The sequence below is a fragment of the Lycium barbarum genome, chromosome 9, assembly GCF_019175385.1.
Source record: "Lycium barbarum isolate Lr01 chromosome 9, ASM1917538v2, whole genome shotgun sequence".
Taxonomy (NCBI): Eukaryota; Viridiplantae; Streptophyta; class Magnoliopsida; order Solanales; family Solanaceae; genus Lycium; species Lycium barbarum.
In genome coordinates this window covers 113,967,945-113,980,486 of record NC_083345.1, presented here as the reverse complement: position 1 = coordinate 113,980,486, position 12,542 = coordinate 113,967,945, and the positions used below count along the sequence as shown (strand labels likewise).

General features: G+C 43.2%; 1 protein-coding gene across 1 annotated transcript; it reads right to left on the bottom strand.

The window, feature by feature from the left end:
• Positions 1 to 7,969: 7,969 nt before the first annotated feature.
• On the bottom strand, positions 7,970 to 10,334 carry LOC132612197 (uncharacterized). The gene is made up of 2 exons (XM_060326517.1): positions 9,850 to 10,334; positions 7,970 to 9,767 (listed from the first exon to the last, which is right to left on the bottom strand). Exons 1-2 carry the CDS (start codon positions 10,332 to 10,334, stop codon positions 7,970 to 7,972), a joined length of 2,283 nt encoding a protein of 760 aa, XP_060182500.1.
• Positions 10,335 to 12,542: the final 2,208 nt, after the last annotated feature.

The following is a 12,542-nucleotide window of genomic DNA, read 5'->3' as shown; positions in this document are numbered from 1 at the left end:
AATGTTAAAAACAGCTATTTATATGCTAGGGTAAATATGAGATAAGTTGGCCCAATCCCGATCTGAATAGGATAACTGACGCCACTTATGCGTTGGCCGTGCGTCGCATGGCCAGCGCATGACTTCCTTTCTGTGCTTCTTGTGCGGGGAATGACCAATGCATGGTCTGTCTGAGATTCAGGAATGGTGTTTTTGTGCGCTGGCTGTGCGGCGCATGGCCAGCGCATGAGACCCTTCAGTGGTCAGATTTTTGCCTTCAAGTTCTGGAACTTCCTTCGCAGCGTTCCATCGACGTACACAGCCTCGGAATCACTTATTTCTGCCCGGAATACCCTTCGTTGGTCCTTGTTGTACCTATTCAGATAAACATACCAACATAAGCTCATATACAACAATTCGCATTCAAAACTGCGATGAAAGCGCTAAGAAGTAAAGTGTAAATGACACTAAATCTAGATATTTGTGCCAAATATCAACACCCCCCACTTAGACTTTGCTCGCCCTCGAGCAACCACTTATCCTACATTCCCTAGTACTTTACTTAGCCATGCCACTCAAACAGGTCTACATCAAGATTCGGTGGATATGCAAGTTTCGAAATTGCATTAACATACACATTGAGCCAATTCTTGAAAGTCATGCCATTGTTTCAAAACCATCATTTTCTTATGCTTCAAAATTTCAGCAACCAAACCTCTCTAGAAACGATACGTTCAAAACATGCATATGACTCCAGACACCACTCAAAACATAACGAACCTGCTACCTGACCGAACGGGAGTACTTCATCCATCTCCTATTAATTATGTGCCCTCACCCAAAAGAGAGTTGTCCATCTCTCACACAAGGTAAACGACTTCTTTCAATGGACATAAGATGCACCAATATCGCTCACTCTCACAAAGAATATCCAATGCTCAAAACATGACGAACCATAGGCTTGCCCTTAGTGTAACCGTTCAGCAACTTAGAGTGAGGTGAATTTAGGATCACTTAGGACTTGTATGGGTGTAATGTAGGCTTTAGGGACGGGTAGGATATATTTTGGAAGATAGTGACTAACCTCCCTAAGCACTTTTAATACCTTACAATCATAGTTCAATTTTTGCACCATCCTTCATCAACCAAAGCATTCATCCACATGCTACCCATTCTATCTTATCCACACCCATTTATTTTCATTAAGTTTAAGCATCCTCTTGCTTTCGGCAGCCTAGTGGGAAACGATATTAAAAACGCAGATGACAAACTAAACAGTTCCTATGTTGCAGTTTTTTTTTTTTTTTTTTTTTTACTTCCCACTAACCATCACCTTCCCTTAACTTCACCTCCTAACTCCAATTCAATAAATAACCATTAAAAGTGCCTAAGGAGTAAAACAGGGATCCAAATAGGTCAATAAGAACAATGGGGGTAGGCTACTTGGCTGTTATGGAAAGAAAGGCTAAAGGCTCAACGGGGTTGACTAGGGATATACATACACAAAGGGTAGGCAAGCAACGTTTCAAAACTTTGGCCAACAAAGAAATTCCTAGATCACTTCCTAAACTTCTCACTCAATTTCGCTTCACCAACACACCGGGCAAGTTCTAGTCATCATTATCAAGCATGGATCATACCAGAGTTCCCTCACATCACACATAGCACATAATTAACACAAACCAGATTCATACAACCATCCAATCAAGCAACTATCACAGATCATGCCAAGTGGGTCATAATGAGTCAATGCAGTCTACTACAGCAATATTTCGAGGTAGGTAGCCTATTTTTTTAAGCATGCTTTTTAAAGATCTCCAAGAAAAACTCATGGTTTACACATTCCACCTAACTTGAGCACCTAGCATTCGAGTGGTCTGACAGGCTTGACTCCTACGACTCTGCTACAAAATCTAAAAAATCTAACCCGATTCAAAGGAACTTAGGAAAGAACCGAGGTCATAAGAAAACCCAAGGCGGTGGATGGTGTGTGCCACTACGAAGGACTCAAGAAGCTACCAAAAAATTAGAAATCTTTTTTTTTTTTAAAGACTCAAACACTAACAAAAAGGAAACCTATGGCAACTTGATCACCATCCTTAACCTCAAAATGTTGTTACAAGGGACGTATTTCCCACCCCACACTTAAATCATGCTTTGCCCTCGAAGCATATAGATGGAAAAACAAAGTAAAGCAAGAAATACTCCCTGAGGCCCACTAGGGCCTAGTCATCATCCTCAGCCTCGCCACCAGACGGCTCAGCATCTTTTTCTTCATCATCCTCAGCATCCTGTGCCTCGGATTCTTCTTCACTACCCTTCTCCATCTCAGCGGCTATGAGATCCGCAGAACACAAATCCTCATCAGCGGGCAGTCTGCTCTCCTCTCCAATGAGCACTCTTGAGTAAGTGGTATGAGGACACTCCGCAAACACACTTGAGATATCTAGCTCACTCGCGAGTAACGCTATCTTGTATAGTTGTGTTAGCACGGTAGATTGAGCCGATATTTCTTGTGCTGGAGTCAGGTTGAACTTGCTCTGCTCGGGGCCTTTGACATTAGAGATGTCGATCGGGTTATCTGGGCAGTCAAGCACCCTGTCATACCTGCTCTCCAAGTGCGGGACCAACTTTCTCAAATATGCTGTGAGTGTATTTCCAAAGCTGAGCTTAAGGGATTTGCCCTCTCTGATGCGGATCATATCCTGAAGCATCCAGTATCCAATGTTGACCGGTTGTCCAGTCAGGAAGAAGTACATTATTGCCACTCTCTCTTTCAGCACAATGGTGAAGTGGTCAAGAGACATAATGCAGTAATTTAGGAGCCGCAGCCACACGCGTGCCTCCTTCAGAAAATCACCCATTAGCATCGTTTTGTGCTTCCTCGGATCATCTCGGTATCTTTCCCACTTCGCCATGGAGTCAGGGCCGCACAAGGTTTCCCGAATGGACTTATAGTCAGGCCTTTTTATGAACTCGAGCAATGGGCCTACAGGATGGTCTGGAACTCCCAAGTGTGCACACAAGGTGGAGGTTGTCAACGACACCCATTCACCCCTTAACTACACTGAATGATGAGGCTCGCCACCCTCTGTTCTGGCCAAAATAATGTTGGAGTAGAGCTCCAGAATCATATCAATATTTACCGGCCCTGGGTTATCAAATACCGCGCTCCAGCCCATTCCGACTATTTGATTGTAAATTCCCCTGAAATTCTTCTTCAATGCCACCTTATTGACAGGCCATTCATGCACATATCCATCGGCCAAGGGGAACTCTTTGTACCACTCTTCTGCCAACCCAGTCCCATAAAAGGTAGGTCGAGGCCTCTGGGAAGAGGCACGAGGGATAAGGACCACTGGTTGCTTTCCACTACGAGTCGTTGCCCCTTTCTTTGTGGCGGTGTGCTTGCCACCTCTATTTCTTTTGGAACCTTGGGATGGGCCTGACTCGTCCACTTTACCCTTGCCTTTGTTTACCATCGTACCTGTTGAGATTCAAAACACAAACATCTAACTTCGTTAGCAAATTTTAAACCAAGTGGGGTCATGAAACGACCCCACACTTATTGCAAGCCGTGTGTTTGGGCAATGAATGCTCATCTTTCTTGATGTTCGAGTATGCTCATGGCTGTTAATGACTCTCCACACTTACTTCCGACTATGATACACAAAACTCAAAACGAAGAAGTTAACTAATTTTTTTTTTATTCTTTTGTTTTTTTTTAGCCTAAAATGACAAACTCACAGAATTAAAGACTACCCAACAAAACAATGAAAAAGCATGTTGAATGACTTATGAGTGTTCATGGCAGTATCCTATGGCTGAGAATGTTGTTTTATGTTTATTTGCTACTCAAGACTTCACAACAATCACATGACACTTAATTGAGGAATTTTATCAAGCAACTTGTGGGCATAGAACTATCCATTGAAGTTTTGCAACAATGGAGGGTTGTAAATCCCTCCCTCATGTTTGGGAATCATTGTTCTAGCGTCCAACAATCTTTTCAAACAACACAATACCAAATCACCCATACAAATTCACCCAACCCATAAACCCTAATTTTGCAATCTCTCAACCCAACAAACACGGGAAAGAAGAATTGGATTTCGTTGAAGAAAACACACGAATTCTTACCTTGTGTTGTGGAGGAGATGATTGACACTACTTTCCTTGGAGTTGGAAGGGATTGGGAGAAGGGCATTTTGGGTGTGAGTTCGGGTGGTTAGGGTTTAGAGAGAGGGGGGGTTTTGTGAGAAGTGAGGAATAAAAGGGGGTGGCCGTGTCTTATTATTTTTTAAAGAATCGAACTGGGCCGACCCATGCGTTGGGCATGCGTCGCATGGTCAACGCACAAAGTCCCCTTTTCTGAAGTTTACACTTAGAAAAAATTTGCTCTGATTTACCTTTATGCGCTGGCCATGCATCGCATGGTCAGCGCACAAAATCCCCCACTCTGAACTTTACACTTAGAAAAAATTTCCTCTGATGGCTGATCATGCGCTCACCATGCGTCGCATGGTTAGCGCACGACATACCCCTTTCTGAACTTTATACCTAGCCAAAATTTGGGCTCTGAGTGCTTATCATGCGATGGCTATGCAGCGCATTTCTATCGCACGATACACCCCTTTCTGAACTTTATACTTAGCCAAAATTTGGGCTCTGAGTGCTTAGCATGCGATGGCCATGCGGCGCATTTTTATCGCACGATACACCCCTTTCTGAACTTTATACTTAGCCAAAATGTTGGCCTGCTTACCCCTTGTGTGATTGCCATGCGACGCATGGGAATAGCACATACAAACCTGGAACTGTTTCGTTGACTGCTTCGCGCGTTTCTTTCTCCTGCTCGTTAGTTGGACCTGCACATTGAACACACACATGACATATATGCTACAAAGTTGGGTTGCCTCCCAACCAGCGCCTTAGTTAAGGTCGTGGCACGACATTTTTTTTTGGAATTGTTACATTACAAACTCGGGTTGCCTCCCGAGAAGCGCCTGAGTTAACGTCGCGGCACGACGCACTTCCTTGTTTACTCGTCATCGAGGAGCACTTGCTCCTTTTCCTTATCAAAATTTCCGCCCCAATATCGCTTGAGGCACTGTCCATTGACCAAGAACTTGCCCACCCCATCCATAGTTTGTATTTCAATGGCCCCATGGGGTGTGACTTGCAATACCACAAATGGGCCAGACCACCGGGACTTAAGCTTTCCCGAAAACAACCGTAGCCTAGAGTTGAAGAGTAGTACCTGCTGCCCTGGGGCGAATTCACGATGTTGTATATGTTTGTCATGCCATCGCTTAGTTTTCTCCTTGTACAGCTTTGCATTCTCATACGCCCCAGTCTGAATTCATCAAGCTCGTGTAGCTGCAACAACCTCTTCTCTCCGGCCAAGCTCATATCAAGATTGAGCTTTTTAATTGCCCAATATGCTTTATGCTCTAGCTCAACTGGAAGATGACATGCCTTCCTATAGACTAACCTGTAAGGAGAAGCGTCGATGGGGGTTTTATATGCAGTGCGATACGCCCATAAAGCGTCATCCAACTTCATTGCCCAATCCTTCCTCTGAGCGTTCACAGTTTTCTCTAAAATTTTCTTTACCTCTCTATTTGAGACTTCTACCTGTCCGCATGTCTGTGGGTGGTGAGCTGTAGACACCTTGTGCTTTATCCTATATTTCGCCAGAAGGTTCTTCAGCAAGCTGTTGCAGAAGTGAGCGCCCCCATCGCTGATCATAACCCGTGGAGTTCCAAACCTTGCGAATATATTCTTTCGCACAAAATTCACCACCACCTTTGCATCATTTGTTGGAAGAGGGACTGCCTCTACCTATTTTGAAACATAATCGACAGCAAGCAGAATGTACCTGTTACCGAAGGATGGTGGGAATGGCCCCATAAAGTCGATGCCCCAAACGTCAAATATCTCTACCTCTAATATGTTCGTCAGAGGAATCCCGTGCCTCTTAGAGATGTTTCCCGTTCGTTGACATCGATCACAACTTCTAGCGAATACATGGGCATCTTTGAAGAGAGTGGGCCAATAGAAGTCAGACTGTAATACCTTAGTCGCAGTACGATCACCTTGAAAGTGTCCCCCATATGGGGAAGAATGACAACTCTCCAACACTTGACCCACCTCAGTCTGTGGAATGCATCTTCGCATTAGCTGATCGGTTCCTTGCTTAAACAAGTACGGCTCATCCCATATGTAAAACTGTGAGTCATGATATAGCTTCTTTCTCTGCTGTGAAGTGGTTTCAGGTGGGTACACCCCACTTACGATCAAGTTCCCAATATCAACGTACCATGGGACTTCAGCAACAGGAATTGCAAATAGCTTCTCGTCAAGGAAACACTCTCTAATTTGCACATCTTCCACAAAATGGTTATGGTTGTCCAATCTGGACAGGTGGTCTGCAACTTGGTTCTCCACTCCCTTCCGATCTTTAATCTCAATATCAAATTCTTGCAACAAAAGAATCCACCGAATCAGCCTGGGTTTAACATCCTTCTTGCTGAACAAGTAGCGAATAGCTGCATGGTTTGTGTAAACAATAACATGTGTTCCCAGTAGATAGGACCAAAACTTATCAAACGCATAAAACACAGCTAGTAGCTCCTTCTCTGTCACAGTGTAATTTGATTGAGCAGTAACTAACATCTTGCTGGCATAGTAGATAGAATGAAAAACTTTCTCTCGTCGTTGTCCCAACACAGCCCCCACAGCGTTGTCACTTGCATCACACAGTAACTCGAATGGAAAGTTCCAGTAAGGTGCAATGATTATTGGTGCAGTTACCAATCTCTTCTTTAGACCTTCAAAAGCCTTAATACATGTATCATCAAATAGGAATTTCACATCCTTCTCAAGTAATCTGCACATCGGACTTGAGATCTTTGAAAAATCCTTTATGAAGCGCCTGTAGAATCCTGCATGCCCGAGGAAACTGCGCACACCCTTAACTGATATGGGGGGTGGCAGCTTCTCAATGACCTCCACCTTTGCACGATCAACCTCCAGCCCTCTCTTTGAAACCTTGTGCCTAAGGACTATGCCTTCTCGGACCATAAAGTGACATTTTTCCCAATTCAAGACCAGGTTAGTTTCTTCACATCTTGTCAGCACTCGGTCTAGTTTCTGCAAGCAAACCTCAAAAGAGTTCCCGAATACCGAAAAATCATCCATGAACACTTCGACGAAGTCCTCAACCATCTCTGAAAAAATAGCCATCATGCACCTCTGGAAAGTCGCGGGTGCATTACACAACCCAAATGGCATGCGTTTGAAAGCATATGTGCTATATGGGCATGTAAATGTGGTCTTCTCCTGATCCTCCGGAGCAATAGCTATCTGATTATATCCAGAGTAACCATCCAGAAAACAATAAAACTCTTGCCCGGTTAACCTGTCTTGCATTTGATCTATGAAGGGAATAAGATAGTGATCCTTTCTGGTTGCCTCGTTCAGCTTGCGATAATCCATGCAGATTCTTCACCCAGTGATTGTTCTAGTAGGATTGAACTCGTTTTTGTCATTTGTCACAACTGTCATCCCTCCTTTCTTCGGGACGCATTGCACCGGGCTCACCCACGTACTGTCTGAAATGGGAAAAAAATGCCTGAATATAACCACTTGATTACCTCTTTCTTGACAACCTCCTTAATCACAGGGTTTAGTCTCCGTTGATGCTATGCGCTGGGCTTATGATCATCCTCCATGAGAATCTTGTGCATGCATAGCGCGGGGCTAATTCCCTGAATATCAAATATCTGCCACCCCAATGCTCTTTTATGGGACTTCAATACTTTGAGGTAAATATTAACCTCTTCAGTGGTCAACTCTGCTGCCAATATTACTGGCAAGGTGTCCTCCTCACCTAAGAATGCATATTTAAGATAGGCGGGCAGGGGCTTCAATTCTAACTTCGGAGGCTCTTCAATTGATAACTTCGGAGTTACCCCCATTGTCCTGTCTAGTGCTCAAACTCGACTCCCCGAATATAAAAACTTTCCATATCCAGATTCTGCACCATCTCAAACGCCATAGTGTCAGCAAAAATATCATCCCCCACCAAGGCTCTCTCCAATGGATCATGAGAGGTGATGAATGGTCTTCGGGTATCATCATTCAGAACAGTGATGGCGGACAGCTTCTCATATATTGCAGGCATCTTCAAAGCTTGGTATACATTGAATACCTCTACTTTATCATGTACTCGCATGGTAAGCTGCCCAGCAGCTACATCAATAAGTGCTCTCCCTGTGGCCAAGAACGAACGCCCCAAAATAAATGGGACTTCCGGGTCTGGCTCAAAATCCAGTATCACAAAGTCAGCAGGAATTATCAACGACCCCACTTGTACCAATACATCTTCAATAATGCTTTCGGGTCTTGCTAACGATATGCCTGCTAACAGAAGAACTATAGTGGTTGGTCTGGGCACTCCCAAACCTATCTTCCGAAAGATAGACGAAGACATCAGATTTATACTTGCACCTAGGTCACAAAGTGCTCGAGCAACAACCTGTGTCCCAATAGAAATCTCAATAGTGAAACTTCCGGGATCCTTCAATTTTGTGGGCAACCTGTTCTGAATACGAGAAGTGCACTCCTCAGTGAGTGCAACCGTGGCATACTCTGTGAAACGACTCTTATTTGCAACAATATCTTTGATGTACTTAGCATACTTATGAATACCCTGCAACATATCGACCAAGGGGACGTTCACGTTTACCTGCTTAAGCAAATCAAGAAACTTCTTATAAGTAGCCTCTTCTTTCTGTCTTGCCAGACGTTGAGGGAATGGAGGCGGTGGATTTGCAACCACGGCCTGTGGCTGCTTTGCCCCTGATTCTTCCACAGCCTTCCCTTTTTCACTCGTTTCTTTGGCAATCTTCTCTTTTACAGCCTCCTCTCGACTAGCTTTCTTTGCAGTTACTTCCTCTAGTTCTCGCCCATTTCGCAGAGTTACAGCATTCCAAGGCTTGGGATTCACATTTGTGTCACTTGGAAGTCCTCCAGGTGGTCTAGTATTTTGTGCACCAGCTATCTGTCCCATCTGCCTCTCTAAATTCCGTACTGCCAAATCGTGATTCTGATTATCTGGTATCAACTTCTGCTGATCTATCATCATCTTCTGCATGTCACCCATCATCTTTTTCATCATCTCTTCCATATTGTTGGTGGGAGCTTGAGGAGCAGGTGCTGACTGATAGTTCTGCTTCTGATTACCTGAGTTGTCACTCCACCTGAAATTCGGATGGTTCCTCCAATTTGGGTTGTAGGAATTTCCATACTGATTTTTATTTCCTTGCCCCTTGCCTGCATTACCCACAAAGTATATGGATGTGGGATTTGCAGGGCATTCATCACTGTTATGACCCTCTCCGCAGATATCACAAAAGGCTATGGCTTGCTGCACTGCATGCACCTGTGGTGGCGCTTGTGCCACATCTAACTTCCTGAGTTCGGTGCGCATGGCATCAATCTGTGCTGATAATGTTGTAAAATTGTCTACTTTATAGACACCCGGTGCTTTCCTAACTGAACTGCTAGCTGCATCATCCTGCCAGTCTGGAGTGCTCTGAGTAAACCTGTTCAATAGTGTGAATAGTTCTTTATAGCTTAGATCAAGAGCCTGCCCTCCGACAGCAGTGTCTAGTGATGACTTATGTTGGGTATCCAGACTCTCAATAAATGTGTGCCAGAACTTCATTCGTCTGATGGTGATGAGGGCAATCTCTGAGAAGACCTTTAAACCTCTCCCTGGCCTGATACAAATTTTCTCCTTGTTTCTGCCTGAATGCTATGATCTCTCTTCGGAGGCGGGCAGTCTTTGTTGGTGGAAAGAACCTTGTCAAGAATTTCGTTGCCAAGTCATCCCACGTAGTGATAGAATTGGCAGGCTCTGCTAATAACCAGTTACTTGCATTCCCCAAAAGAGAGAAGGGGAACAGTGTCAATCGAACATATTCTTTCGTGACCCTTCCAGTGGCAAAAGTATCCACAATCTGCAGAAAAGTATGGATGTGCCGCTGAGGATCCTCATGTGACATTCCTGTGAATTGCCCACTAGAGTGAAGAAATTGAATCATAGGATGCTTCAGCTCAAAGTGCCCTTCGATGGTGGGCTTGACAATGCTTGAAGTGACATCTGCCACCCGAGGCACTGAAACCTCTCTCACTTTCGCCGGTTGATGATTAGCCATGACCACAGGTACTTCTGCGACAACCTGTGGGTTCTGCAATAAATTCAAATCTCTCCTACGCCGATTGAAAGTCCGTTCAGGCTCAGGATCGAATTCCTCAAGATTGTTTTGACTCGCAGTCCTTCGCATTCAAGTAAAGTACCTGAAATCAGGAAAAAGCTAAGATCAAGACGTTAACACTTGGATAAAATGAAGCAATAAAATTTATTATGGCAAAAATAATTGATTTCTAAGTCCCCGGCAACGGCGCCAAAAACTTGTTGCGTCCAAATGCACACGCAAGTGTACGTGGTCGTACAAGTAATAAAGTGATTATGTAAAATCGGATGTCGAACCCACAAAGACTTATGACCAATATTTCACGAGAATAAACTATTGCTTACTATCTATGCAAGTGAAGAATAAAAGTGTTGGTTCTTTTATAACTAAATGCTGTAATATAATTGACTAATAATGTAAACAGAACTTGTGCTTAGAACGTAATTAAGAATGGCTTTAATCAAGATTTTAGAAGTATTCCAGGGTCGTGGTTGGTTCACCAATCCTATTGAGTCAATCAAGTATCACAACTTAGCAACTTTGTTCACAATAGCTAATTAACCGGATTATTAATCTCATAGTATTCTTCCGAACCACTACTCGCCGATTCAAGATAAATCTCCTCCTATATTCCTATGGTATTGACCTATCAAGAATGCAATAAGAGCACGGTACATAATTGATTGTGGTAACTAAGTATATTCCTATCTTAGTCACAAATCCTAGCCCAACTCTAGGGATATTCAGATCACAATCTCATTACTTCTTCTCCAAACTAACAACGTCTTTCCCAAGCACGTATATCAATGAGTAGATAGAACTCAACTGTTGCGCAGACAATCAAGAGATTAAACATAGAAGCAATGAAGCAATTGCATACGAACAAGCTACTAAGATTGAAAGACTTGTCAAACATCAATATTCATGGCTACGCCACAACCCCAGAATTTAAGTGTTTAGTTACACATGATTCGATAAGCGAAAGAAGAATTCATTATTACTTAGGGTTTTGAAGTAAAGAAAAATAAGAGAAGAGGAATAAAACCTAGAAAGAGTTTCACAATTCTCCAAAGGTCGACCCAGCTGCCATTCTAATGTTTAAAACGGCTATTTATATGCTAGGGTAAATATGAGATAAGTTGGCCCAATCCCGATCTGAATAGGATAACTGACGCCACTTGTGCGTTGGCCGTGCGTCGCATGGCCAGCGCATGACTTCCTTTTTGTGCTTCTTGTGCGGCGCATGACCAACGCATGGTCTGTCTGAGATTCAGGAATGGTGTTTTTGTGCGCTGGCTGTGCGGCGCATGGCCAGCGCATGAGACCCTTCAGTGGTCAGATTTTTGCCTTCAAGTTCTGGAACTTCCTTCGCAGCGTTCCATCGACGTACACAGCCTCGGAATCACTTATTTCTGCCCGGAATACCCTTCGTTGGTCCTTGTTGTACCTATTCATATAAACATACCAACATAAGCTCATATAAAACCATTCGCATTCAAAACTGCGATGAAAGCGCTAAGAAGTAAAGTGTAAATGACACTAAATCTATATATTTGTGCCAAATATCAAACACATACCCTTTGGAGTGTTCTGAGTATGTTATGAAGATACATTTCTTCCCTTTTGGACTCAGTTTTCCAAACTTACCAAAACGATCCTTTACATATGCAGCACAACCCCAAGGTCGTAGATCATTCAAGTTCGGTTTACGACCAGTCCATAGCTCATAGGGGGTGGAAGTAACTGATTTAGAAGGCACTTTATTTAGTATGTAAGCTGCAATCGATAATGCATCTCCCTAGAAGGAGATAGGTAAATTTTCCTGCGCTATCATAGATCTTGTCATGTCCAATAATGTTCTATTCCTCCTTTCTGCTACACCATTCTGTTGAGGTGTGTAAGGAGTAGTTAACTGTCTCGTAATGCCTTTTTCATTACATAATTCTTTAAACTGTTTTGATAAATATTCACGGCCTCTATCGATTCTTAAAGTCTTTATACTTTTATCTAATTGATTCTCAACTTCATTCATATATTCTCTAAAACATTCAAGTGCTTCAGATTTATGAGAAATCCAATAGACATAACCAAAGCGCGTGAAATCATCAATAAATGTAATGAAATACAAAGCACCAGACCTTGCCCTCACATTCATTGGAAAACAGATATCAGAATGGATTAATTGCAATAGGGAATCTTCTCTCTTAGCCTTCCCAAATGGTTTACGCGTAATCTTTCCGGCAAGACAATTTTCACAAGTTGGCATTTCAATTTTGAATAAAGGACCTAAATGCCCTT